This window comes from Carcharodon carcharias, chromosome 17 (assembly GCF_017639515.1).
Source record: "Carcharodon carcharias isolate sCarCar2 chromosome 17, sCarCar2.pri, whole genome shotgun sequence".
Taxonomy (NCBI): domain Eukaryota; kingdom Metazoa; phylum Chordata; class Chondrichthyes; order Lamniformes; family Lamnidae; genus Carcharodon; species Carcharodon carcharias.
In genome coordinates this window covers 25529523-25554785 of record NC_054483.1, presented here as the reverse complement: position 1 = coordinate 25554785, position 25263 = coordinate 25529523, and the positions used below count along the sequence as shown (strand labels likewise).

Genomic DNA, 25263 nt, shown 5'->3' with positions numbered 1-25263 from the left:
TGCTGCCAGACCTGCTGAGTTTTTCCAGGTAATTCTGTTTTTGTTTTGGATTTCCAGCATCCACAGTATTTTTTTATATAGGAGAATCAGAAGTTCTGATTTACTTCTCTCTCTCTCTCTCTCTCTCTCTCTCCCTGTCTCTCCATGAGAAACATTAATGAAGCACTCAGGCTTGAGATTCAAGACAAGTTGAAGTTAAATCCCAGAACAGTTTTTAGGGAATTCCTCAGAATCCATGATCAGGCAGGGAATTGCTCCACTGTTAATAAACAATAATTGATTTGTACATTAGACCTGCTTAGGTCCTCAACAATGAAGAGAGTGCCAGAGAAAATGGGAGGAGCAGCAAGTACAAAGAAATAATGGAAACCAGCTCCAGCAAGCCCAAGGTGAGCAAGGGGAATCAAGAGAGATGCACAGTGAGTGGCAAAATCTGCCTTACAATGGTGTATTTGATCAGAGCACATTGTAATCTCATTACCTCGTTGATCTGTGTTGGACTAATTGATCGAGATTGATGGGTCAACAACTCCAATGTTATTCTGTGGAATAGGATGGCAGAAGGTGAACAAAATGAACTTTGGCCTTTTGTTCATTTAGCAAGTCCTCCACTCTGATTTACCTTCCCATGTTTGCTAATGGTGACCTGCAGTATCTTCTGATAAACTTGTTGTGGTAGACACAGCAAAGTAAATATCCAGGAGGAAAGTATAGTTTGCAGGCCAGGAATGAGATAAAAACTTTTTACCATGGGCTCCCAGGACATTTTATCTGGAAGTAGACAATAGTTGTTGTGCTGCCCCATGTAACTCCAGGCAAACCTTTTTGGAGTATTTTTTCTGGATTGTACATTGCCTATCTTACTTCCATGAAAGTTGGTTGACTTTCTTAATGTTTTAATCAAGGATTCTTTCCCCTTTCTTCTGGAACTTTAAGTACAGGAAGGGAGAATTTGCAATTGTATAGTACCTTAAGTGACCTCAGCACATCCCAAAGCCCCTCACCTCCAGTGGAACGTAACAATTGTTGTGTCACAGGGAAACAGAATTGGAAATAGAGACTGCTGAGAAATAGGGCTGGAATAGACAGCGCAAATCCAGCAAGAGCAAAATACTGTGCAGAAACACTGGAAAAAAAACCCCACATAATATGCTGGAACCCCTTAGTCAGCACCCCCGGAAACAGAGAGAAACAGTTAATTTTGTCAGTTGATGCTTTCTCCTTTTCTCTGATATGAAACAAAGACAGGCAATGTTGATTTTGTATTGAAATCTTTGATCTTCTCAACGTTAAAGATCAGATTTTATAGCCACAATTGATGCAGCTGATGAAGAGTTGGGAAGGTATGGATCCATTCACTTTCAAGAGATATTCAGTAAAATGGAGGAAAATGACTTGCCACTCTTCTGGCTGATCTCATGTACATAGGCAGCTCTGTACCTGGTTCATACTTTGTCATGTTCATCATCACCAGTTGAGCTTGTCATCTATTATAGTGGCTGTGCCTTCAGCTACTTGGTCCCTCAGCTCTGGAGTTCCCTCCCTTGTCTTTCTGCCTCCCTAACTCTCTTTCTGCCTTTAAGACGTTCCTTAAAATCTACTTGTTGGACAAGGCTTTTTCTTCATCTAGCTTCTGCTTCTTGTGTGACCCGGTGTGAGAGCCCTCCTGTGAAGTGTCTCGGGGTGCTTATAAAGGCGCTATATAAATGCAAGTAGTTGTAATGTGGCTTCCAAGTGCTTCAAAGGGAGGTTGGGACACAAAGTTTGACATGTCACGAGGTATTGGGGGCGGTACACAAGAAATAGGAGCACGTGTAGACCAAATGGCCCATCCAGCTTGCAGACTTAATACGACTGAAGGCTTGGTCAAAGAGGCAGGTTTTCAGGAGTGTCTTAAAGGAGGAGAAGAGAAGGTGGAGAGGGCATAGGGAGGGGATTTTTTTCAGAGTTTGGGGACTGGGCTGCTGAAGGCAAAGGCAAGGTGGATGTGGGTTGCAGAACTGGGGGATTGCACAAAACAGAAGGGAAGCAGAGCTGGAAGTGGGCGCTGTAGTAGCGCTCCCAAGCTGAGGAGGGGCGCTGCGCCAGGAGGACCGTGAGGCTTTCCGGCGGCGGCGGCGGCGGCGGCGGCTCCTCTTGCTGCCACGTCAGTGTGTCGGTGGGGGTGGGGCTGGGGCTGGGGCTGAAGTGGGGGGAGGGGGCGGTTTCCAGGTAACCGAGCCGGTGAGTGCAGGTGGTGGGTGGCGGGGGACCGGGAAGGTGGGGGGCGCTGCCGCTGTACCGGGGCGCGGGGCTGTGGGTCTGGAGGATTTCAGTCCCTGTGCCGGGCGGGGCTGCAAATGAATGAAAGATTCAGTGGGTCAGATTCAGAAAAGGGGATGAAACGGCCCCGATACCGGGGAAAGCGGGAATTGGGGTTAATCCTCGGAAAGGATTGTCCACCCCCACCACTGGGACAGGAATCTGGTCGCTCTCTGCCTCATCTCTCAATTCTGAGAATCGGTTTCACCCCCTCTCCCTACACGATATTCCCCCTTTGTGTCATCCCCTTGTAATGCCCATAGCTGTTGGGCTAGTACAGGCACAATGGGCTGAATGGCCTCACCTCCCCTACCCCTTTGCTCCTGCTGTACAATCTAAGGTCTGATTGTAGCTTCTCACTCCCCCCACACTCCCCCCCGCCACCACCTCCTCCCTGCTGCATCCCCCATGTCCCTGCCTCCCGCCCTCCCCCCCCCATTGCTGGATCCCTCATGTCCCCGCCCTCTGCCCCCCCTGCTGGATCCCTCATGTCCCCATCCTCTGCCCCCCCTGCTGGATCCCTCATGTCCCCATCCTCTGCCCCCCCTGCTGGATCCCTGCCACCCCCCTGCTGGATCCCCCTCGCCCCCCCCCCCTGCTGGATCACCCTCGCCCCCCCCCCCCCCCCTCCCCCTTGCTGGATCCCCCTCCCCCCTGCCTCCCTGCCAGATCCCCACCCCCTGCCTCTCAGCTGGTTCCCCCCCACCCATCCTGCTTCCCTACTGAATTCCCCCCCTGCTGGATCCCTCCCTGCCCCCCTGCTGGATCCCCCTCGCCCCCCTGCTGGATCCCCCTCGCCCCTGCCTCCCTGCTAGGTCCCCACCCCCTGCCTCTTAGTTGGTTGCCTCCCCACCCCCCCATCCTGCTTCCCTACTGAATTCCCCCTCTGCCCACCTGCTGGATCCCCACCCCCTGCCTCTCAGCTGGTTCTCCCCCCCCCCCCCCCCCCCCACCCCCGACCCTGCTTCCCTACTGAATTCCCCCCTCTGCCTCCCTGCTGGTTCCCAGTGCCTGTCTCCCCGCCACCCCCGCCCCACCTTCTTGCCTGCCTCCTTGTGCTGGATCAACGCACACTTGAGGAAAGCTGTGAAAGGTCCTTGGGAGGCTGTCGACCAGAACAGTTGCCAGGGGACGAGGGATTTTACCTGCCTGGCTGGATTGGAGAAGATGGGCTTGTTCTCCTTGGGGTAACGGAGGCTGAGGGGGGATTTGAGAGAGGGGTTACAAGATTTTGGTGGCAGGTTTCGAGAAGGTCGACAGAGTAAAGCAGTTCCCCTGAGCTGATGGTGCAAGGGCTCGGGAACACAGAGTTAAGATTAAGGGCGGCAGCAGAAGTAGGAAAGAATGTTTCTAATGCGGCAAGTGGTCATAGCCTGGAACTTGCCCATGAGAGTGGAAGCAGAGGTAGTGAATGATTTCAATAGGAAATTGGGTGGGGATTTAACCTTGCAGGTTGGTAGGGTTGGGGTGGGGGAGTGGGACTAACTGGGTGCTTTCCAGAGAGCCTGAATGGACTCGAAGGGTTGACTGGCCTCCTTCAAAGCCCATGTGACTCTGATTGTTAATATCTGCCCAGTTTTCCCTTTGGAATCTTCTCCCGCTCCAACCAGCTGCCTGCCTGTGTAAAGTATGTCCGACCTCCCAAGCACTCCAGCCACAAAGGCAGCTCTTTATCTTCAGAGGCTGGGCACCTCGAATGTTTCATGATTCTGAATCCAAATTTCCAGTTTTGTTTTTACCAGTTCTGAAAATAAAATTGATTTGCACCAGTGTGTTTAACAGGAAAGTGTAGTCAATCAAAAAATGGATTTGGTTGCAGTTGATTCTGTGTTCAGCTGAACGGTGCTTGCTGACACCTTGGTAGCTTGTGACATGCAAGAGGCTTTGTTCTTTGTGCTATCTGACGCTCCCACTGTCACAGGAGCCAATCATGAAGCCTTATGCTGGTGGGGCATCAGTGGATGTTGTGGAGTGTTTGTGCTGGCAGGAGGGGGACCAGAGGCGATAGATTGTAAATAACTGGCAACAAAAATCAGAAGGGAAATGAGCCATGTAACGGTGCAGTGAGTTACGTTGATCGAGGAGATGCACATCTTAAAGGGCAGTGGAAGCAGATTCAACATGCACCATGGGCAGACTGGCATAGTGGTAATGTCACTGGACTAGTAATCCAGAGGACCCATGCCCGAGGAACAAGGGTTCAGATTTCACCATGGCAACTGGTGGAGTTTGAAAATATTACATAAAAATATTCAATTGATGAATTGAAAATAAAGCTGGAATATAAAGCTTGGCACATGAGACTAACACAGCATTACCGTCTGTGTGTACTTTTTGAAAGAATTCTCCAATTCATTCCAATTCCCTGTTCTTTCCCCATAACCCCGCAATTAAATGTATCACCAGTTCCTTTCTGAAAATTAATTGACTATCATCGATTGTTGTTAAAAACCCATCTGGTTCGTTTGTGACCTTTGGGGAAGGAAATCTGCCACCCTTACCTTGTCTGGCCTACATGTGACTCCAGACCCACAGCAATGCGGTTGGCTGTTAAATGCCCTCTGAAATGACCAAGCAAGCTATTCAGTTCAAGGGCAATTAGTGATGGGCAACAAATGCTGGCCTTGCCAGCGATGCCCACATCCCATGAACAAATTTTTAAAAAAAGGCTGTGTGACTGATTCCAGGCCCACAGCAATGTGGTTGGCTCGCAACTGCCCTCTGAAGCTACTCAGTTCAAGGGCAATTAGGGATGGGCAATGAACGCTGATCTCGCCAGCCCACACACCGTGAAAGAATAAAAAAAAATTAACTTTCAGAAAGGAATTGGTGATATATTTAATTGCAGGATTGTGGGGAAAGAACAGGGAATTGGAGAATTCTTTCAAAAAGTACGCACAGACGGTAATGCTGCCTTAATTTTAGGGCAGCAAAAGTAGAGCAGCCATTCACTGGCAAGACAGCAGAATCAGATTGTGGCTGCTGATCTTGTGTTGGTGCTATGATAGAGCGAGTGATCCAAGTTACCGACTGACCTCAAAATTAGGGACACGTGCTCGGTGAAATGCATGACAGAGATTAGTTTGACATGCTTGTTGTGCTGTTTGGCCGTAATCACAGCAGGTTAGCATCTTCACTCTTTGAGTATGGTCACAACTTGTCAGCATCCATCCAAGTTTTTCTGCAGTTCTAGCACTTCAGCTACTTATTTTTCGAAAGCAAAGGAAAAAACACCCAAGTGCCTGTTTTCACAGTGAGGGATGTTTAAAATCACCAAAGGATTCATGAGGAGAGGTGACAGAATCTATTTCCAGTGATGGGGGGTGGTGGGGGGGGGGGGGGACATCACCTGAACAGGACAGAGAGGAAAATCCTTTTTCATACAAGGGGTGCTATAAATCTGGAATTTGCTTCCCCAAACGCTGGGGGACAATTGGAGCTTTCTGCACCGACATCAATAAATCTTTATTGGATAAGGCTGCTGAGGAACCTGAAGCAAGGACAGGAAAATGGAACTGAATTCCAATGCAGCCGTGATGCAGTTGAATGGCAGAGGGGCTGAATGGCCTTCCCCTGTAACTCTGTTCCTGTAGTTTTAAACTTCATCGAGGCTGCTTGGATAATTGCAGCTCGGTGTGTAAAATATCATTCAGCTTTGCTGGAGGCTGCTTCAGCCTTTGGAAATGGGAGCTTTGGTACTTTTGAGTCGGTATGTCTGCCCTCAACTCTTAGCTCTGCCTGGCCTTTTGCAGAGGATGCATATTGCGTGCGTGATTGTAAACTCTGAAAGACTGGAGAGGAGAATAGGGTGAACAGGTTCTAACAAAGCCATGAATAGTTAAGCAGACCGGAGCATAATTTGATATCTCCCAGTTAGGTTCCAGCTTGCCTGAGACAAGGTGATGCATCAACTTCATACAACAATGTCTCAAGTTTAAAACCAGACTCCTTGGAGCCGAAGCTGCGTGTCTTATTAACACTGCTGGCACTCTCCCTTCCCCATGTGAAAGCTATCCTGGGTGAGGCAGGAAGTCAGGTATTCCTCTCCCTCCCCACTTCGTGGACTTGGTTTGAGAAAGCTCACTCAGATTGCAGTTGGCCACTTCTTTTACAATGGCATTCGATGCCACTGTAATCCTTGCTCATGGGATTTGAAAACTAGGACGTATCAAATACCTTTTCACTAATCTGCATTTGTTTAAACTGACTGGGACAATGCAGAAGCTGCAGCGAGAAAACGCTCCTCAGTAAGTGCAAATGGCTGCGACCTCACAAGTTGCTCATGTAACAGGATGTCTAACATGATGGTCTTGTCTTTCCAGATTGGCACTGAAACACTCGACCGAATAAACCTCGGGTCACCATGCGGAAGAATGCCATCGTAAACTTCATCTGCGAAGTGGCACTAAGATTATTCCTGTTTGCAATATTCCTGTGAGTGTGAATGGTGTACAATCCTCTTCATTGCTTTTTCTCCCGTGTGAAGCTTGAGTATGGGCGCAAAGCGACAGCATCCATCGCTTCCAATGGGTTTTCTGCAGTTCTGGCACTTGGGCTGTTTGCTTTTTAAAAACAAAAAAGTAAAAGGGCTCTCGATGCATTCAAGAACTGCCATTTGACCCTGACCCGTGGTTTAAGAAGCACTGCTGTCTGAGAGTTTTTGATGGTGACAGACAGTGCAGTTGTGTATGAGCACTTGGCACGTAATAACATTCAAGGCTATGGGCCAAGTGCTGGTAAATGGGATTAGGTAGGTAGGTCAGTTGTTTCTCACATGTTGGTGCAGACTCGATGGGCCGAAGGGCCTCTTCTGCTCTGTGATTCTGTCATAACATTCAAGTTGGAACACAGGCGAATGTCAAAACCAACTCCTGAAGGGACAGAATGGCCAGCATCTAGTGGCTGTGAGGAGCCTGTGTGAAATGAGTTTGTGCGACGTGAACCACAGGATGAAAGAAAGATTTTGCATTTATATAGCACCTTCCACGTCCTCAGAACATCCCAAAGCACCGTTGGAGCGTAGTGGCTGACCTAATGCAGGAAATGTTGCAGCTGATTTTCACACAGACAGAAATGTGATACTGACTGGACAACCTGTTTCAGTGGTGTTGGTTGGAGGATGATAAATATCAGTCAGGACACCAGAGAGAAGTCCCCTGGCTCTGCAAATAGTGCTGTGAAACCTTTTCCCTCCACATGAGAGGTGGATGGGGGCCTTTGTTTAACATCTCATCAGAAAGGCGACCTCTCCGACAGTGCAGCATTCCCTCAGTGCTGCACAGAGAGTACCAGCCTGGGTCATGTACCTGAGTCCCTGGAGTGGGACTTGAACCCAGAATCTCTGACCTTACGGTGAAAGTGTGATCACTGAGTCACATTAATACTAAAGTGCACCGGTTGGTTCATGGCGAGAGACGCGTCAGTGTTGATTGAGTTTTGCTCATCAGAGCTTGAAGCTGCGGCTCTTTATTGGGGGTGAGGAGAGGGAGAGTTGCCTGGTGAGTAATGGGTGCAGTACTTGACCCGGTGAAGGTTGATGATGTCTTTTAGTGTTGCATTCTCCAGTCTCGGTGCCTTCACCTTCAGTCCAAGTGGATTTTTATTTTTCAGATAAAGTTGTCTGGTGCATTCTCCTGCTGATGGAATAAGGGGTGAACACAGCGTTAAGAGATATTGAACGAGCATTTCTTTTAAGTGTCTGCTGTTTGTATTGTGCAGGATTACTGAGACACTAACTCCATTCCACCGGATTATCCATCCAGAGGAGATGTGGCTATACAAAAACCCTCGGAGTGAGAGGGATACAGTTCCTACATGGCACATGTTTGTAAGTAAAAATGCTGTGACATTCTGAGTCAAGTTGTAATGTTGTTGTGTTTCCCATTTAACAACGCTAGAAAATGACGAAAATTAGCCCAGTCAGACAAGCCACCTCCTGGGCAGATGTGGGCAGTGAGATCCTGACAGATTGTTCTCTCTGGCCCAGGGACTCTGAAACTAATTGTCGTACCTCCCACCAACTCACATCCTGGCTCACATGTACAAATACAGCATTGCCTGGGATCAAGCTTCATCCTTTAGGCCTTCAGATCCCCACTCGTAAAGTTCTGGAACCAAATGAGCCAGTGCAGGAACTTGGCTTGTCATTGAAAACCCCTCTCAGGCACTTGACTTCAGATACAAACTGCAGAGCCCGTGTGCCTATTTTATAGTTCCACAAATAACATCTCGTGTTCTTCCTTCAATAGGCCATTTCCTTCCTGACACCATTGATGGTGATACTTCTGATGAAGGTGCTGAATCGAACAGAAAATGGGGATGTAAAGGAAGGTTGTTTAGGTGAGTGAATCCGATTGGTTCAGTGTCAACACGAAGCTAGTTTCAACCCAGTGAATATTCCTGTTGAACTGGCTCTGCTATTGATGACATCAGCAAAGAAAAAATAAAAGCAAAATACTGCGGATGCTGGAAATCTGAAACAAAAACAAAAATACCTGGAAAAACTCAGCAGGTCTGACAGCATCTGCGACGAGGGATACTGTTAACATTTCGAGTCTGCATGACTGTTCACCAGAATTAAAGAGAAATAGAAATGAGGTGAAATATAAGCTGTTTAAGGGTGGGTGGGACAGGTAGAGCTGGATAGAGGGCCAGTGATAGGTGGAGATTGCCAAAAGATGTCATAGACAAAAGAACAAAGAGGTGTTGACGGTGGTGATGTTAACTAAGGATTGTGCTAATGGGGACATTAAGAGTGGAAAGCAGGACGAGCAAGGTACAGATAGCCCTAGTGGGGGTGGGGTAGGGGGAAGGGATCGAAATGGGCTAAAAGGTGGAGATGAAACAATGGATGGAAATAAATTTAAAAATAATAGAAAGAGGTGGGAAAAGAAAAATATATTAAAACATCTTTTTTAGAAAAAAGGGGGATCGGAAAGGGGGTGGGGATGGAGGAGAGAGTTCATGATCTAAAGTTGTTGAACTCAATATTCAGTCCGGAAGGCTGTAAAGTGCCTAGTCGGAAGATGAGGTGCTGTTCCTCCAGTTTGCATTGAGCTTCACTGGAACAATGCAGCAGGCCAAGGATGGACATGTGGGCATGAGAGCAGCGTGGAGTGTTGAAATGGCAAGTGACAGGGAGGTCTGGGTCATGCTTGCGGACAGACCAAAGGTGTTCTGCAAAGCGGTCACCCAGTTTGCGATTGGTCTCTCCAATGTAGAGGAAACAGCATTGGGAGCAGCGAATGCAGTAGACTAAATTGAGGGCAGTGCAAGTGAAATGCTGCTTCACTTGAAAGGAGTGTTTGGGCCCTTGGACAGTGAGGAGAGGGTAAGTAAATGGGCAGGTGTTGCACCTTCTGTGGTTGCATAGAAAGGTGCCATGGGAGGGGATTGAGGTTTATGGGGTGATGGAAGAGTGGACCAGGGTGTACCGGAGGGAACGATCCCTGTGGAATGCCATGGAGGGGGTGAAGGGAAGATGTGTTTGGTGGTGGCATCATGCTGGAGTTGGCGGAAATGGCGGAGGATGATCCTTTGAATGCGGAGGCTGGTGGGGTGATAAGTGAGGACAAGGGGGACCTTATCATGGTTCTGGGGTGGAGAGGAAGGAGTGAGGGCGGATGTGCAAGAGATGGGCAAAAAAGAAGACTTTCCCTGCCCTCATAACACCCCAAAGTGCTTCCCAGAAAAACTTTATTTTTGCAGTGCAGTCATTCTTGTTATGTAGGCAAATGCAGCAGCCAGCTTGTGCACAGCAAGATCCCAGCAAGAATGGGGATGAATAGGTTGCTTCCTTTTTGCGGTGTTGCTTGAGGGATGAATGTTAGCTACTGGGAAGAATTCGCCTGCTCTTTTGGAAATAATACTCGCCATGGGATCTTTTCCGTGCGTCTGAGAGGGCAGATAGGCTTCGGTTTAACATTCTGAAGCAAGAGGCTGCAGCTCTGACTGTGCAGCCCTCCCTCAATGCTTCACAGGAGTGTTATCCTCAATGTTGTGTTCAGTCCTGGACTGTGCCACACTACTGTGGCACTTGGGCACAGCAGCTGACTAATGTGCTGCTTGTCCTGGGAGTTGGGGAGCAGAGAGTCAGCCTGAACCTTGCTCCTGATTATTGTCCAGTGGTATACTATATCAAGTTGATATGTTTAGGGTCGAATGTGACAGCAGTTCAGCTACAATTATCAGTTTGATCCCTCCTGGGCTGGTGAAAGGCTAAGAACACACAGTGACACTTCTCACTACACAAAGAGCCAAGTGTAAACTCGATTGTGGTGACTCCTGTTGATTCTGATTGATGAGGCTGGTGTATAAGTAACGACAACAAGATTAAAGAAGTATATCCCACCAGTAAGTGTGCATTTCTGCATCCATTTCAGTTCCCTGGAAGTGTCATATGTATCGATCCAAGGTGTAAGAGAGTTCTTGGGGTAAAGCCAACACAAGGAGGGATCCTGAATTATTTTTATTGATACAACTGAGTGTCTTCCTAGGACATTCCAGAGGGCAGTTAAGAGTCAACCACATTGCTGTGGGCCTGGAATCACATGTAGGCCAGACCGGGTAAGGACGGCAGATTTCCTCCCCTAAAGGACATTAGGAACAACCTGGTAGTTTCGTGGTCACCATTACCGAGAGTAGCTTTTGATTCCAGATTTATGTCATGAACCGAATTTAAATCCCCTTTGCTACAGGGAATCCGATTGTGGCCTTGTAGCTATTCAATTTGGGCTGATGGCACAACTGTCATCTCTGCAGGTCTCCCTGAAATTGGGGCTCTGTCTGTCTCACTTTGTGAGGGGCTTGATGGACAACATTGGTCCCAAATTAGGGATTGTACGCTTTTGGGGGTGGAGGTCCAGGCAGCTTGGCTCTGCATCTAGCCAAGCAGGACCTGACCTGGAAGTGCTTGATATAGAGGGGAAAGTGTTCCATTCCAGCCAGCGCCCTTGTTTTGGGAGTGAAAAAGAATACTTGTGCCTCTGGTAACCCCCATTGGAAAGTTAAAAGCAGGTTTCACATTAAGATGGCCAAAGTTTCTCTTTTTGAATCTGTGTCAGGGTCAGTAGTTTTTCTGTTCTGTTCTGATGGTTTAAATGTGATGTAATGGTTATGTTTTCACTTGTAGCTGCATCTCTGGGCCTGGTTTTGAACGGAGTGATCACAAACACCTTGAAACTTGTGATTGGAAGGTAAGTGAGGATCTGCTCTTGTGCTTTGTTGGAGTGTCACGAACCTTTGCATAGCCTGAGGATTTGCGCAGATTCTGGCTCTGAATTTATTGTTGGGTTATTTAAAAGCTCAGTGCTTGGCCCTGGCTCACTTTCAGCAACAAGCGCTGAAACATTCGACTTCAGCACCTGGCTTTGGAACTAATGCAGAGTCACCAGCCATTGGGGCAGAGTTGGCTGGGGATTGGACTTTGGCACGCTTTGTTGAGCTGATACAAAGCAGAATGAAACTGCTGCAGCTCAGCTTGATTCTAATCATTCGCCTCTGGTGAGAGGCAATGTAACTCGTGACTCGCTCGCCTTCCTTGCCCAGCAATAAATGAGAGACTTCCTGAAGCAGCTAGCTCACCTTCCATCAACCCTTTTGAACCCTTCTTTCCTGACTTGCTGGGCATTGTCCAGGAAATCTCAGACCATTCTTTGAGCTCTGCTGTTGTCTGGGGAAAGAGCCACTTCCTGACATCTGACCTTAGACATGTTAAAATTTTGACCCCTGGCCCTTCCTAACCTACTTAGTTGGAACAAGCTGTCTTTTCAAATGCCATCTATTCACTTTATCACCTTACAATCCTTGATCAAATTACCTCCAGCTCCCTGCTCTCTAAGTTGTTGAGTCCCAGTCCTGTTAGCTGACCTTTAAAACTAGAATGCTTCAAATTGGGAATTAATCTTGTGGGCCTCCTGTGCACTCTTTCCAAAGCCTCTTATCACCCATCAAGTAAAGGGACCAAAACTGGACATTGCATTCCAGCCGAGGCCTGACCCAGATCTTGTATCAGTACAAAATAGATCACCTGCTCTTGAGTCAGTTATCCTATGAATGCATCCCATCACCCTGTGCTCTCGAATTGTTGCTTCACAGCGCTGCTCATGGACCTTAGAGAACACAAGAAATGTACCAGAGCATCTCAATCTCTCTTGCATGTTTTTTTGTTTGGATGTTGAGCATTCGTCCGACCAACAGGCGTAATACTGTATTTATTTTGGTTTGATATCATGGTTTATTGGGTTTATGACTGGCAACTGATGTTTGTCTTAAAAAAGAGCCCAAGCTCCCAGATTCACCTGAAGCAGTCGAGCCTTGCCTACAGTCCTAACGCTCGCACAAATCTGAGTGTCACCTCTGTGCTCCATCCAGATCACTAAAAATAGGCCCCAACACTGTTTTATGTGGAACACCACTGGTGACCAGTCTCCAAAACAGATCCAAATCTGCTATAACTACTTTCTAACTCCAGCCTACCTACCAGTTTATAATAGTTCAAAATAAGTGGCAGAGGATTAGCTGTCGTTTGGTCACTTGTCAAAAACATCCAGAAGTGGCAGCAGACTGAGCGTTCCTTATCCGGTATCTTACCGACTTGTTGAAAAAAAATTGTAAACACACTTGTAAGACATGAAGCCATGTTCAGTGTCCCTAATGTGCTCCTCTCTATCTCTCTGTTGTATCCTGAATGATTTCCTTGGGCATCTTCCTCATTCTCCATCTGACAGAAGGAGGTGTCGAATGCTGCAGCAGGGAGCAGATGGCATCCCCAGCTTCTCCCTTGCCAGGCTGTTCAGACAGGCAGAGGCTTCAGATGTTGCCTACCTCCTTGAAGCTTTGTAAAAAAACAGCTTTAAAAATCAAACATACAGCCAAATGGGTCTTGTTCCACCTAACAGCATATCCTTTTATTCCTTTCTCACTTGTGTAATTATCTGGCTTCTCCTTAAATGCATCTGTGCTATTCAGCTGCATCACAATTTATGGTAGCGAGTTGCACATTCCAACCACTCTCTGGGTAAAGAAGTTTTGCCTGAATTCCTGATTGGATTGTTAGTAGGTATCTTGCATTTATTTTACATCTCTCACTACCTCTAAGTGCTTTTCAGAGAATGCAATACTTGGGCAGCATCATCAATTTTGCCATGTGTGTGAATGGTTGAGCTGGTGACTGGTCCTCAATATTTGCAGGCCTCGGCCAGACTACTTCTACCGCTGCTTCCCAGATGGAGTGGTGACTGAGGACATGCAGTGCACTGGTGACCCTGGCGCCATATTGGAGGGAAGGAAGAGTTTCCCCAGTGGCCATTCTTCATGTAAGTACATGTCACTGTACCTTCATCATATCACCATGTAGATAGATCAGGAACATACATTTCTTGTTTTATTCATTCACAGGATGTGAACGTTGCTGGCTAGGCCAGCATTTATTGCCCATCCCTAGTTGCCCTTGAGAGGGTGGTGGTGAGCTGCCTACTTGAACCGCTGCAGTCCATGTGGTGTAGGTACACCCACAGTGCTGTTAGGGAGGGAATTCCAGGATTTTGACCCAGCGACAGTGAAGGAACGGTGATATATTTCCAAGTCAGGATGGTGAGTGACTTGGAGGGGAACTTGCAGGTGGTGGTGTTCCCATGTGTCTGCTGCCCTTGTCCTTCTAGATGGTCATGGTCGTGGGTTTGGAAGGTGCTATTTAAGGAGCCTTGGTGAGCTGCTGCAGTGCATCTTGTAGATGGTACACACTGCTGCCACTGTGTGTCGGTGGTGGAGGGAGTGAATGTTTGTGGATGAGCTGCTGATCAAGTGGAGCTGCGTTGTCCTGGATGGTGTCGAGCTTCTTGAGTATTGTTGGAGCTGTGCTCATCCAGACAAGTGCGGAGTATTCCATTTCATCCTGACTTGTGCCTAGTAGATGGTGGACAGGCTTTGGGAAGTCAGGGAGTGAGTTACTCCCAGAATTCCCAGCCTCTGTCTGACCTGCTCTTGCAGCCATGTTATGACCGATGCAGTGGGTACAGTGGAGTTATTTAAAAATCCCAGAGGGAAACTTTAAACAACTGTCATAACCTATAATTTTAAGTGTTATATTTTGAGATGTGACTCTAAATTCAGGAATCAGACCACCAGTTCTCGAGAGGTTTTATATTAAACTAAATGAAACATTAATTTACACAGGTTAACATATATATATATATACACATGGCTACGAATTATTACTATGATAACTTTTAACAAATTCCTAAACTAATCTCCATTAAGGCAACTGCAACCCATAGACTTAACCAGACACCAGGCAAAGCATTTTCACCTTATGAATTCAAAATGAGGTTCTTTTCACTTTGGTTCCTATGGAGACAGTTGGAGGCTTACAGCTGCCTTTTGATCTTATGTTGCCTCTTCTCTGCACACTCGAAAACTGCTGAAGTTATACCTACCACTGCCCATTGAATGTAAATTCTCATTGTATCACCAGCCTCCTCTAACAATAAAACCCCTTTCATAGCACCAATTTTATTAGTAATATAAACATATTGCTTCGTATCTGCTAGATAGGTATCAGTTTTCACCCCACTTCTTGAATGCTCTATTCAAAAAATGCAAATATACTCTATCTCTCTTACATATCAATACTATTGCACATCAAAGCACCCAGACTAGCTGGCTTTGATCCAGTTAAGACGCACCCACAGACTAAACCTCTATCTTAAAAAGTATTTTCCAATAATATTATACACATTAATAGCTTCGTGACAAGCCATAGTATTCATATGGCTTGTCCAGTTCAGTTTCTGGTCAATGGTAACCCCTAGGATGTTGATAGTGGGGGATTCAGTGATGGCAATGTCATTGAATGTCAAAGGGAGATGGTTAGATGTCTCTCTTGTTGGAGATGGTCTTTGCCTGGGACTTGTGTGGTGCGACTGTTACTTGCTACTTATCGGCTCAAGCTGATAGGTCAACATTCTGTGGGTGAAATGAAAAGCAACCATATTATGGCACCATGAAGGGTTTGACACTATGTCCAGCTCTTACTCAGCCTCCTAACTTCATTACCTTGCTGAATTTTTCTTTGACCTCAGATACTGATTGCTCTGGGCACTTGCTTCTATGTAGTGGAACTTCAGTATTTGGAGCTCAGTCACGGATTGGCCAGTGGAACAGACTTGAGGGACTCAGTAGCCTCCTCTTGTTCCTATGTTGGAAGCAGGTGGCATCAGTGTTTAGCCAAGTTCAACCTGAATTGCCCAACTTCAACTCATTGACCGATTCAAGTGTCTGAAGGAGTTTTTCCAGTTGTTGTGAGAAGTCAGCTGCTCAACCAGCTCTGTTTCTTTGGGCTGATGCTGTCTGATACTCAATGAATGTCGTGTTATCGCTGTGACGGACATAGTTCTGCTCCATCTTCATTGTTCACGTGGAGCTGGTGTTGTGATTTCACATCTAAGAAGTGAAAATTACTTCACCCTCCACCCCCTCTTTTAACTGCCTCCTTGGAAGGATGGGCCCAGTAACACAGCACCTTGGCAAGACTACGTGAAGGCAGTGAGCTTCCCATGTAATCAGTCAGAGCTGTTCATCATCCAGCAGTGCTGGGGACCACTGGTATATTCATTCTTTTCCAAATCTCCCTTGGTACTGACTTACCCGCTGACTTTGATGTTCCCAATTTTGCGGTGGGGGTGGTGGTGGCGGGGGGGTAGTAGTGGATGTGTCCTGTGCTGTCAACTTTGACCCTTGACCTTTATTCCAAAGCTCCGCCCCACACGGGCACAGCACAATCTGCCTGAAAGAGAAGCAGAATTGTCTTTCAGTCTTGTTCTTTCATTGTACTTGCAGTTGCTTTTGCCGGCCTTGGGTTCACAGCCTTCTACCTGGGAGGGAAGCTCCACTGCTTCACATCGAGGGGCCGTGGAAAAGGATGGCGACTCTGTGCAATGCTGATGCCCTTCTACATCGCAGCCATAATTGCTCTGACACGTGCCTGTGACTACAGACACCACTGGCAAGGTGAGCAGCACAGGCAGTTTGGATTGCCTCAAATTGAAGTATTTCTATCTATTGTCGAGTCTCTAATGTCCATTCCTATCAGCTAAATTGATCAATCCATGAGGGTGAAAGGAGGTAAAGTCAGATGGAGCAAGGTGGGTGGAGTGTACATGTGTTGACTGGTTGGGCTGAACACTTCTCTCCTGCACCTTCCATATAAATGGTGCTAAACATTTCCTTTCCTCCCTCACACACATTCCATTCATTCTCTGCCCATAGGCAGGTCCTTGCCTCATTGTCTGCTGATGTTTCATCCTGGTGGTTTGCAATTACCTTCCACTCTCAAGGGTAGGACGAGGAGGTAAATCCCAAGCCCATCTCAGCCAGAGCAGGAATCACAGAATCACATGGTGCAGAAGAGGCCCTTCGGCCCATCGAGTCTGCACTGACACGTGAGAAACACCTGACCTACCTACCTACCTAAACCCATTTACCAGCACTTGGCCCATAGCCTTGAATGTTATGATGTGTCAAGTGCTCATCCAGGTACCTTTTAAAGGATTTGAGGCAACCTGCCTCCACCAGTCTCCCAGGCAGCGCATTCCAGACCGTCACCACCCTCTGGGTAAAAAAGTTTTTCCTCACATCCCCCCCAAACCTCCTGCCCCTCACCTTGAACTTATGTCCCCTCATTACTGACCCTTCAACTAAAGGGAACAGCTGCTCTGTATCTACCCTGTCCATGCCCCTCATAATCTTGTACACCTCGATCAGGTTGCCTTAGTCTTCTCTGCTCCAACGAAAACAACCCAAGTCTATCCAACCTCTCTTCATAACTTAAATGTTTCATCCCAGGCAACATCCTGGTGAATCTCCTCTGTACCCCCTCCAGTGCAATCACATCCTTCCTATAATGTGGCAAGCAGAACTGCACACAGTACTCCAGCTGTGGCCTCACCAAGGTTCAATACAACTTCAACATGACCTCCCTACTTTTGTAATCTATGCCTCGATTGATAAAGGCAAGTGTCCCAAAAGCCTTTTTCACTACCCCACTAACATGCCCCTCCATCTTCAGAGATCTATGGGCACACACACCAAGGTCCCTTTGTTCTTCAGAACTTCCTAGCGTCATGCTGTTCATTGAATATTTCCATGTCAAATTACTCCTTCCAAAGTGTATCATCTCATACTTTTCAGGGTTAAATTCCATCTGCCACTTATCTGCCCATTTGACCATCCCGTCTATATCTTCCTGTAGCCCAAGACACTCAACCTCACTGTTAACCATCCAGCCAATCTTTGTGTCATCTGCAAACTTACTAATCCTACCCTCCACATAGTCATCTATGTCGTTTATATAAATGATGAATAATAGGGGACCCAGCACAGATCCCTGTGGTACGCCACTGGACACTGGCTTCCAGTCACTAAAGCACCCTCTGTCTCCTACAACTAAGCCAATTTTGAATCCACCTTATCAAATTACCCTGTATCCCATGTGCTTTTACCTTCTTTATAAGTCTCCCATGCGGGACCTTGTCAAAGGCTTTGCTGAAATCCATATAAACTACATCAACTGCACTACCCTCATCTACCTCATCTGGTCACCTCCTCAAAAAATTCAGTCAAATTTGTTAGGCATGACCTCCCTCTGACAAAGTCATGCTGACTATCCCTGATCAAACCTTGCCTCTCCAAGTGGAGATAGATTCTCTCCTTCAGAATTTTCTCCAATAGTTTCTCTACCACTGACGTGAGACTCACTGGTCTATAGTTCCCTGGCTTATCTCTACAACCCTTCTTAAATAGCGGAACCACATTAGCTGTTCTCCAGTCCTCTGGCACCTCCCCGGTGGCCAGAGTGGAATTAAAAATTTGGGTCAGAGCCCCTGCAATCTCCTCCCTTGCCTCCCTCAGCAGTCTGGGACACAAATCATCTGGACCTGGAGATTTGTCCACTTTTAAGCCTGCCAACACCTCCAATACCTCGTCATTCCCTATATCAATTTGCTCAAGAACCTCACAGTCTCTCTCCCCAAGTTCCATACCTTCATCCTCATTCTCTTGGGTGAAGACGGATGTGAAGTATTCGTTCAACACTCTATCGATATCCTCTGGCTCCACCCATAGATTTCCCCCTTGGTCCCCAATGGGCCCTACTCTTTCCCTACTTTTGAATATCTTGGGATTTTCCCTACTTTTACCAGCCAGAGCTTTCTCATATCCCCTCTTTGCTCTCCTAATTGCTTTCTTAAGCTCCACCCTGCACTGTCTGTACTCCACTAATGCCTCTGCTGATTTGCTCCCCTTGTACCAGCTAAAAGCCTCTCTTTTCCTTTTCATCGTATCCTGAATATCTCTGGTCATCCATGGTTCTCCGGGCTTGTTACTCCTTCCTATCACCCTACAGGGAACATGTTGAGACTGTACCCTCCCCATTTCCTTTTGGAACGCCCCCCACTCCTCTTCTGTAGATTTCCCCACAAGTAGCTGTTCTCAGTCTACCTTGGCCAGATCCTGCCTTATTTTACTAAAATCTGCTCTCTCCCAATCCAACACATTTTTTGCAACTTGTCTATTTCTTTGTCCATAACAAGCTTAAACTGTACCATGTTGTGGTCACAACCACTAAAATGCTCCCCCACCACCATCTCCGCCACCTTTCCAGCTTCATTCCCCAGAATTAGGTTCAGCACCACACCGTCCCTTATTGGACCCTCTACATATTGACCTAAAAAGTTCTCCTGTACACATTACATTATGTCTATCCCAATTAGTGTTGGGAAAGTTGAAATCACATAATATAATTACCCTATTGTTATGTTTTTATGTACCTCCGCGAATGTGCACATATTTGCTCCTCAATTTCCCGCTGACTATCTGGGGGTCTATAATAAACACCTAACAATGTGGCTGCCCCTTTTTTATTCCTAAGCTCTACCCACAAAGCCTCATTCGATGCCTCCTCCAAGATATCATCTCTCCTTACTGCACTCGAACCTGTGTTGCTGGCAGTTTTCCCTCCCTAAAGGGCATTAGTGAACCAGATGGGTTTTTACAAAAAAATGGCCATGGTTTCGTGGTCATTCTCAGACTTTTTAAATTCCAGATTTTTACTGAGTTCACATTTCACCATCTGCCGTGGTGGGATTTGACCCCGGGTCCCCGGAGCATTGCCCTGGCTCTCTGGAATGCTTGTCCACAATGCCACCGCCTTAGCGCCTCATAATCACATTTGTATTTAATTTCCTTCATGGGTTGTTTGCGTCTGTTTTGAGCCCCCAATCTCTCTTTGGTAACAGTCACCCAGTACTCATTTAGAAGTAACTGCTCTATCGATTTAAGAAACCTCATTCCTCCCACCTGTAAATCCTTCAGTCGGTAATTTGGGAACGTTCATGTAAGTCCAGGTGAGCCATCTGGTCACCCCAATTGGAACTGGAGCAGCTGGGAGAGTATTGCAATTCAGTTCGCTTTTGTTTCCTTCTCTCTGTCACCTGAAGGCGATACACCGTCCTAACCTTGGGAGTAGTCTTGTAGTTTTTTGCACCCTATATTTTAAACTTGAGCTCATGTACTACTCTGCTGCTTATACTCTAACTCACACCAAATGCATTTCATCCATCAGTCCTGCGCTTACTGACCTACATTGGCTCCCAGTCCCACCTTGAGCTGTCTGGGCTCTAATCCTCTGGAATCCCCCTTCCAAAACCCCTCCCACTCTCTTGCTGTCCCTCCTCCTTGAAGGTGCATCTTAAAACCTAATCTTTTGAGTGAGATTTTTGTCACCAATCCTAACTTCTGCTTGTCTGATTGAGTGTCAAATGTTTATTTGGCAATGCTGCTGAAAAGTGTGTTGGGATGTTTCACAATGTTAAAGGCGCTTTATAAATGCAGATTGCTGGCCTTTCCTCTGATTAAATAAGAACAGGCATGGCATTGTCAGCGATCACTCCCAAAATATTCACTCTGGAATAGTCAGCAGAACCTTGGCTCTGGGGCCTATATACAAACTAGCCATTTCAAAACTGTTGTGTGCAAGGAAACTGGTGTTCTGTCCATGAGTAAAGTGCGATTTTGTCTTACAGATGTGGTGGCTGGCTCTTTAATTGGACTGACTGTGGCGTATACCTGCTACCGACAGCACTACCCGTGTCTGTCCGACCCAGATTGCCACAAACCATACTTGAAGACCAAACTGTCCACGACGCAAGAGCGCAAGCTATCGAACTCCAGCTTCAAACTGGACGTATAGAGAGCCTGCACCAGGAAATGCCAACCTTTTCCTCACCATGTAAACTTGCTTTCCCTCTTTTTTTTGGGCATCATATGCACATATTTATAATGGGACCTTCTGCAACAGTAACGGGCGGGCATACACGCACAAAAACACACAACACATACAGAAAAACACACACAAACACACATGCACAGTACATGAGCAAAGCAAGGGAATTAAATGGACCAGCAAGACACCAGAGCATTTCAAATTTTATTGCTTCATGAAGTTAAAATAGTTGATTTTACCCTTTTTTAAACAAGACTCTTTTTTGTCATTTTTGCTGGTATCTAAAAATTCACAAATAAAATGTAGACGGTATGAAGGCAATATTTCACCATGGTTGTAACAAGTAAGTGCGTTTCGACTTTCAGATGGGTCAGTTTACTCAGCTCGTGCCAGTTTGAGTATAATGCCTTGCTGAACCCACTTGTTCTGTGGAATTAACTTCAGTGTGGGAACAAATGACTGAAGTGATCTGCCCCATCCAAACTCTGCATGGTGCTGCGATTGCCAGCACAAAGTGACTCAGATCTGTTCCACAGAATGAGCTGTGCCACTGTTGATCAGGCCCCTTGACACATACGTCTTGTTGCAATTCAGGCTGTGATGGCTGGTTATCAATGGATTTATTGTGACAGGGGAGGTGTGCGATTGTCCACCATCTGAAAAGGAGGTTACACGCCCAGATTCAGGTCCCACAGAAACTTAAAATGACAGAGAACGTGCTCTTTTACAGAATCTTATTTCTGTCACTGTGGGGGCTAATTCTGTTGCTGTGACATTTCTGTGCCCAGGGTCTTGACTATGGCTCCTTGCCCCACCCCAAAAAATAGTTCCTGACGAGTGGACAATTACAAGCTCCCTGGTGTGGACAAGGCGAGCTGATATCCTCTCTCCATCTTGAAAAGGCTGTGGAGGAAACTGGTGTTCGTTCTGAGTTCCCCTTCCCATCTCCCTTGCAGTGTCAGAATTGTGAGATGAGGTGACCAGCTAAGTTGGGGAAAAAAAAATCCTGGTTTTTTTTGAGATGATTGTGGTGTACCTTCTTCAACTGGGAGGGTGAGATTTGACACAACTGATTGACTTGCTAGGCCACTTGTACAGACAGGTAAGAATCCACTGTGTGGTCTGAGATGGGGAAAGGACAGCAACTTTCCTTACCTGAAGGACAGATTGAACCATTGAGTTTTTACAAAGATCCAACAGCTTCACGGTCACTTCGACTGACGCTAGATTTCCTTTTTATACCAAGTTTATATCCAAAAAAAAAATGTTGAGGTCAAATTCTCCAATTGTTGTGAATTCCATCCAGGCCTCTGGGGAACTGACCGAGGAGAACCACGACACCACCGTCCCCCTTTCAGAATGTGTCTGTGGATTGAATTTTTAAAGGATTTTATACCATGAATGGTGACAGCCATTCTCGCGTAGCACTTGCTCACGTTGTGAGAAAGTCATTGTATTTCCAAGGAGATGGGTCCAGTCCAGAGTGAAGTTGGGAATCTCATTTACCCACACCACAATGGTTACATCAAGGTTGTAAATTAATTCAGTTCAATTCAAAGAATGGTTTGTCGCCTTGTGAGTTCAGTCTGTTCCTGTTCCGTCTGGTGCTTGTTATTATGGTGGCTGGCTTGCAGGGCGGGAACATGTGAAGTTTTGTTTCCTGTAAGGATTGAGGTATTGCTCTTGGGGCCCCTGGGCAGACGTACTCTCGATTATTCCAATCATCTTTCCATATGGATCATAAATGAACAGCCTTGCCCTAAGGTTTTACTCTCAGATCTGTCTGCTTGGTGAACCTATGAGTGCTGTCATTATGTAGCTGAGTTGTTGCTTCATGTATTTTGTACAGAATTTTATGTATTGTTTCAATTGTTGTGAACAGGAGCTACCTGTTGCCCCCAATATGCGTGGAAGGGAGGGAGGGAGTGGACGTTGTTTCCCAGTGACCATAGATGAGCTGTTCACATTCCATTTCCTGCAGGGAAGGTCTGGTGTTCAATGCCAGGGGAGGATTTGAGCTTGCCGTGGGATGTCATGTTGAGATAACACTTCACCCAATTCCATCTCAATTCAGACGGAGAGGTGGGGATGGGGTTGGCAGAATGTGATACAACGCCTGTTCTAACAGAGACTCTGTCAGCAGGCTCCAGTTTAATCAAAGCTGCAGAATTGGCTCAGTGCAACAGTGATTAAAATTCACGCCTTCCCCACTTGGCTTTTGTGCCACTTTGAACAAGACTACAGTGCTCCAAGGGCAGAGTCTTATTAGATACATTCCACCTTTCATATTATATTCCTGTTATTGACACTAATCTTAACCATGGAAAAGAGCATGACTGCAACCTCCCTGCTGTCTATTGAATAGTCCGCTGGCTGGACCTCAACGCAAAATTGTTAAGCTTATTTCTGTCCACCATGATCTGTTGGCTCCTGTTTGGCAGTGTTTAAATAGAAATTATTTCCAATTGCAGGAAAATTAATCTTGGTGAGTAGTGCTATCCCCAGTTGCGCATGTGGTTCTGTTGTGCCTTGTGCAGCACCTTTTCACGCAAGTGTAAATCTCAAAAGATATATAAATATATATATATGTAAACAAGTTGTCCATATAACCAAACTTACTGCTTCCTTTCGAGATTTAGGGGCACACTGTAACCTGTTAGAGTTGGAGTCTAGCCCAAGGCCAACAATGCGCCAAGTGGCGCGCGCACAGGCTGGGATTTTCCTTTCCCATTTTATGGAATGCAAGTTTCCCCAGAATTTGGTGGCTGCAGGAACCAGTGTTGTCCCTGTGAGTCTGTCAATTCACTTTACTGTACTGTAACTGTACAAGGGGAGACTGTGACAAGTTTTAATCCTGTGTTTCATCACACTGTTTGAAGCAAATAATCTTAAATCAACCCTATGTATTAATGGAAGGTATTCTGTTTGTGTTGAAATAAAACAAAGACCAATATTTAAAAAAAAATTTTTCTTTGGTATTTTTCCATTAAACTTTTACTTGCATCGCACACTGAGTTGCGTCCTTAGCTAGCCAAACTTTCTCTAAGTCTTCAGGCCATTGTAGAATCCAAGGCCTTTCAGAACCTCAATGTCCACTCCCTCCAGCTCTGATTCTTGTCAGCACAGAAGCTCTTCCATGAGAAACAACAGGGCCACTTTTTATGGAAAAATAAAATCCCAGTGCATCCGTCTATTCATATGGAAATATTGAACAGCGACAGAGATAAAAACAAAAACAAATGGAGGTCCAATCCTTCTACACCTCCATCCCCCATCAGGATGGTCTGAGGGCTCTTAGCTTCTTCCTCGAACAGAGGCCCGAACAATCCCCATCCACCACTACTCTCCTCCGTCTGGCTGAACTTGTTCTAACACTGAACAATTTCTCCTTCAACTCCTCTCACTTCCTCTAAATAAAAGGTGTGGCTATGGGTACCCGCATGGGCCCCAGCTATGCCTGTTTCTTTATGGGGTATGTGGAACATTCCTTGTTCCAGTCCTACTCCGGCCCCCTCCCACAACTCTTTCTCCGGTACATCGATGATTAATTCGGTGCTGCTTCATGCTCTTGTCCGGACCTGGAAAAATTTATTAATTTTGCTTCCAATCTCCACCCCTTCATCATTTTCACAAGGTACATCTCTGACACTTCCCTTCCCTTCCTTGACCTCTCTGTCTCAATTTCTGGTGATAGACTGTCCACCAATATCCATTACAAGCCTACCGACTCCCACAGCTACCTCGACTACAGCTCCTCACACCCCACTTCCTGTAAGGACTCCATCCCATTCCCTCAGTTCCTTTGCCTCCATCGCATCTGTTCTCATGACGCTACCTTTAAAAACAGTTTCTCTGACATGTCGTCCTTCTTCCTTAACCGAGGTTTTCTACCCACGGTAGTTGACAGGGCCCTCAACTGTGTCCGGCCCATCTCCTGCGCATCCGCCCTCACGCCTTCTCCTCCCTCCCAGAAACATGTTAGGGTCCCCCTTGTCCTTATTTATCACCCCACCAGCCGCCACATTCAAAGGATCATCCTCATCCATTTCCGCCAACTCCAGCATGATGCCACCACCAAACACATCTTCCCTTCACCCCCCCTGGCGGCATTCCGTATGGATCATTCCCTCCGTGACACCCTGGTCCACTCCTCCATCACCCCCTACTCCTCAACCCCCTCCTACGGCATCTCCCCATGCGAACGCAAGATATGCAACACCTGCCCCTTCACTTCCTCTCTCCTCACTGTCCAAGGGCCCAAACACTCCTTTCAAGTGAAGCAGCATTTCACTTGCACTTCCTTCAACTTAGTCTACTGCATTTGTTGCTCCCAATGCAGTTTCCTCTACATTGGAGAGACCAAACACAGACTGGGTGACCACTTTGCAGAACACCTTTGGTCTGTGAGCAAGCATGACCCAGACCTCCCTGTCGCTTACCATTTCAACACCCCACCCTGCTCTCATGCCCACATGTCCGTCCTTGGCTTGCTGCATTGTTCCAGTGAAGCTCAACGCAAACTGGAGGAACAGCACCTCATCTTCTGACTAGGCACTTTACAGCCTTCCGGACTGAATATTGAGTTCAACAATTTTAGATCTTGAACTCCCTCCTCCATCCCCACCCCCTTTCCGTTCCTTCCCCTTCCTTTTTGTTTTTTCCAATAATTTATATAGATTTTTCTT

General features: G+C 46.6%; 1 protein-coding gene across 4 annotated transcripts; it reads left to right on the top strand.

Moving 5' to 3' along the window:
• The first annotated feature begins 370 nt into the window (after positions 1-370).
• LOC121289983 (phospholipid phosphatase 5-like) lies at positions 371-23543 on the top strand. Of its 4 annotated transcripts, none has more exons than XM_041210024.1 (8): positions 371-389; positions 6624-6735; positions 8020-8128; positions 8550-8640; positions 11432-11495; positions 13492-13616; positions 16138-16308; positions 20379-23543. In XM_041210024.1, the coding sequence occupies exons 2-8, from the start codon at positions 6665-6667 to the stop codon at positions 20543-20545; spliced, it is 798 nt and encodes a 265-aa protein (XP_041065958.1). In that variant the 5' UTR covers positions 371-389; positions 6624-6664; the 3' UTR covers positions 20546-23543. The 4 variants fall into 4 exon arrangements, with proteins under 4 accessions (XP_041065958.1, XP_041065956.1, XP_041065957.1 ...); XM_041210022.1 differs by lacking the exon at positions 371-389 and adding an exon at positions 2186-2223; XM_041210023.1 differs by lacking the exon at positions 371-389 and adding an exon at positions 6319-6337.
• The last annotated feature ends 1720 nt before the right edge of the window (positions 23544-25263 follow it).

Excerpts from the sequence above, each read along its gene's own strand:
- LOC121289983 (XM_041210024.1), top strand. The coding sequence starts at position 6,665 with ATGCGGAAGAATGCCATCGTAAACTTCATCTGCGAAGTGGCACTAAGA. Across the intron at positions 13,617-16,137 it reads CCCCAGTGGCCATTCTTCAT|TTGCTTTTGCCGGCCTTGGG; the intron begins GTAAGTACATGT and ends TTGTACTTGCAG. Across the intron at positions 16,309-20,378 it reads CTACAGACACCACTGGCAAG|ATGTGGTGGCTGGCTCTTTA; the intron begins GTGAGCAGCACA and ends TTTGTCTTACAG.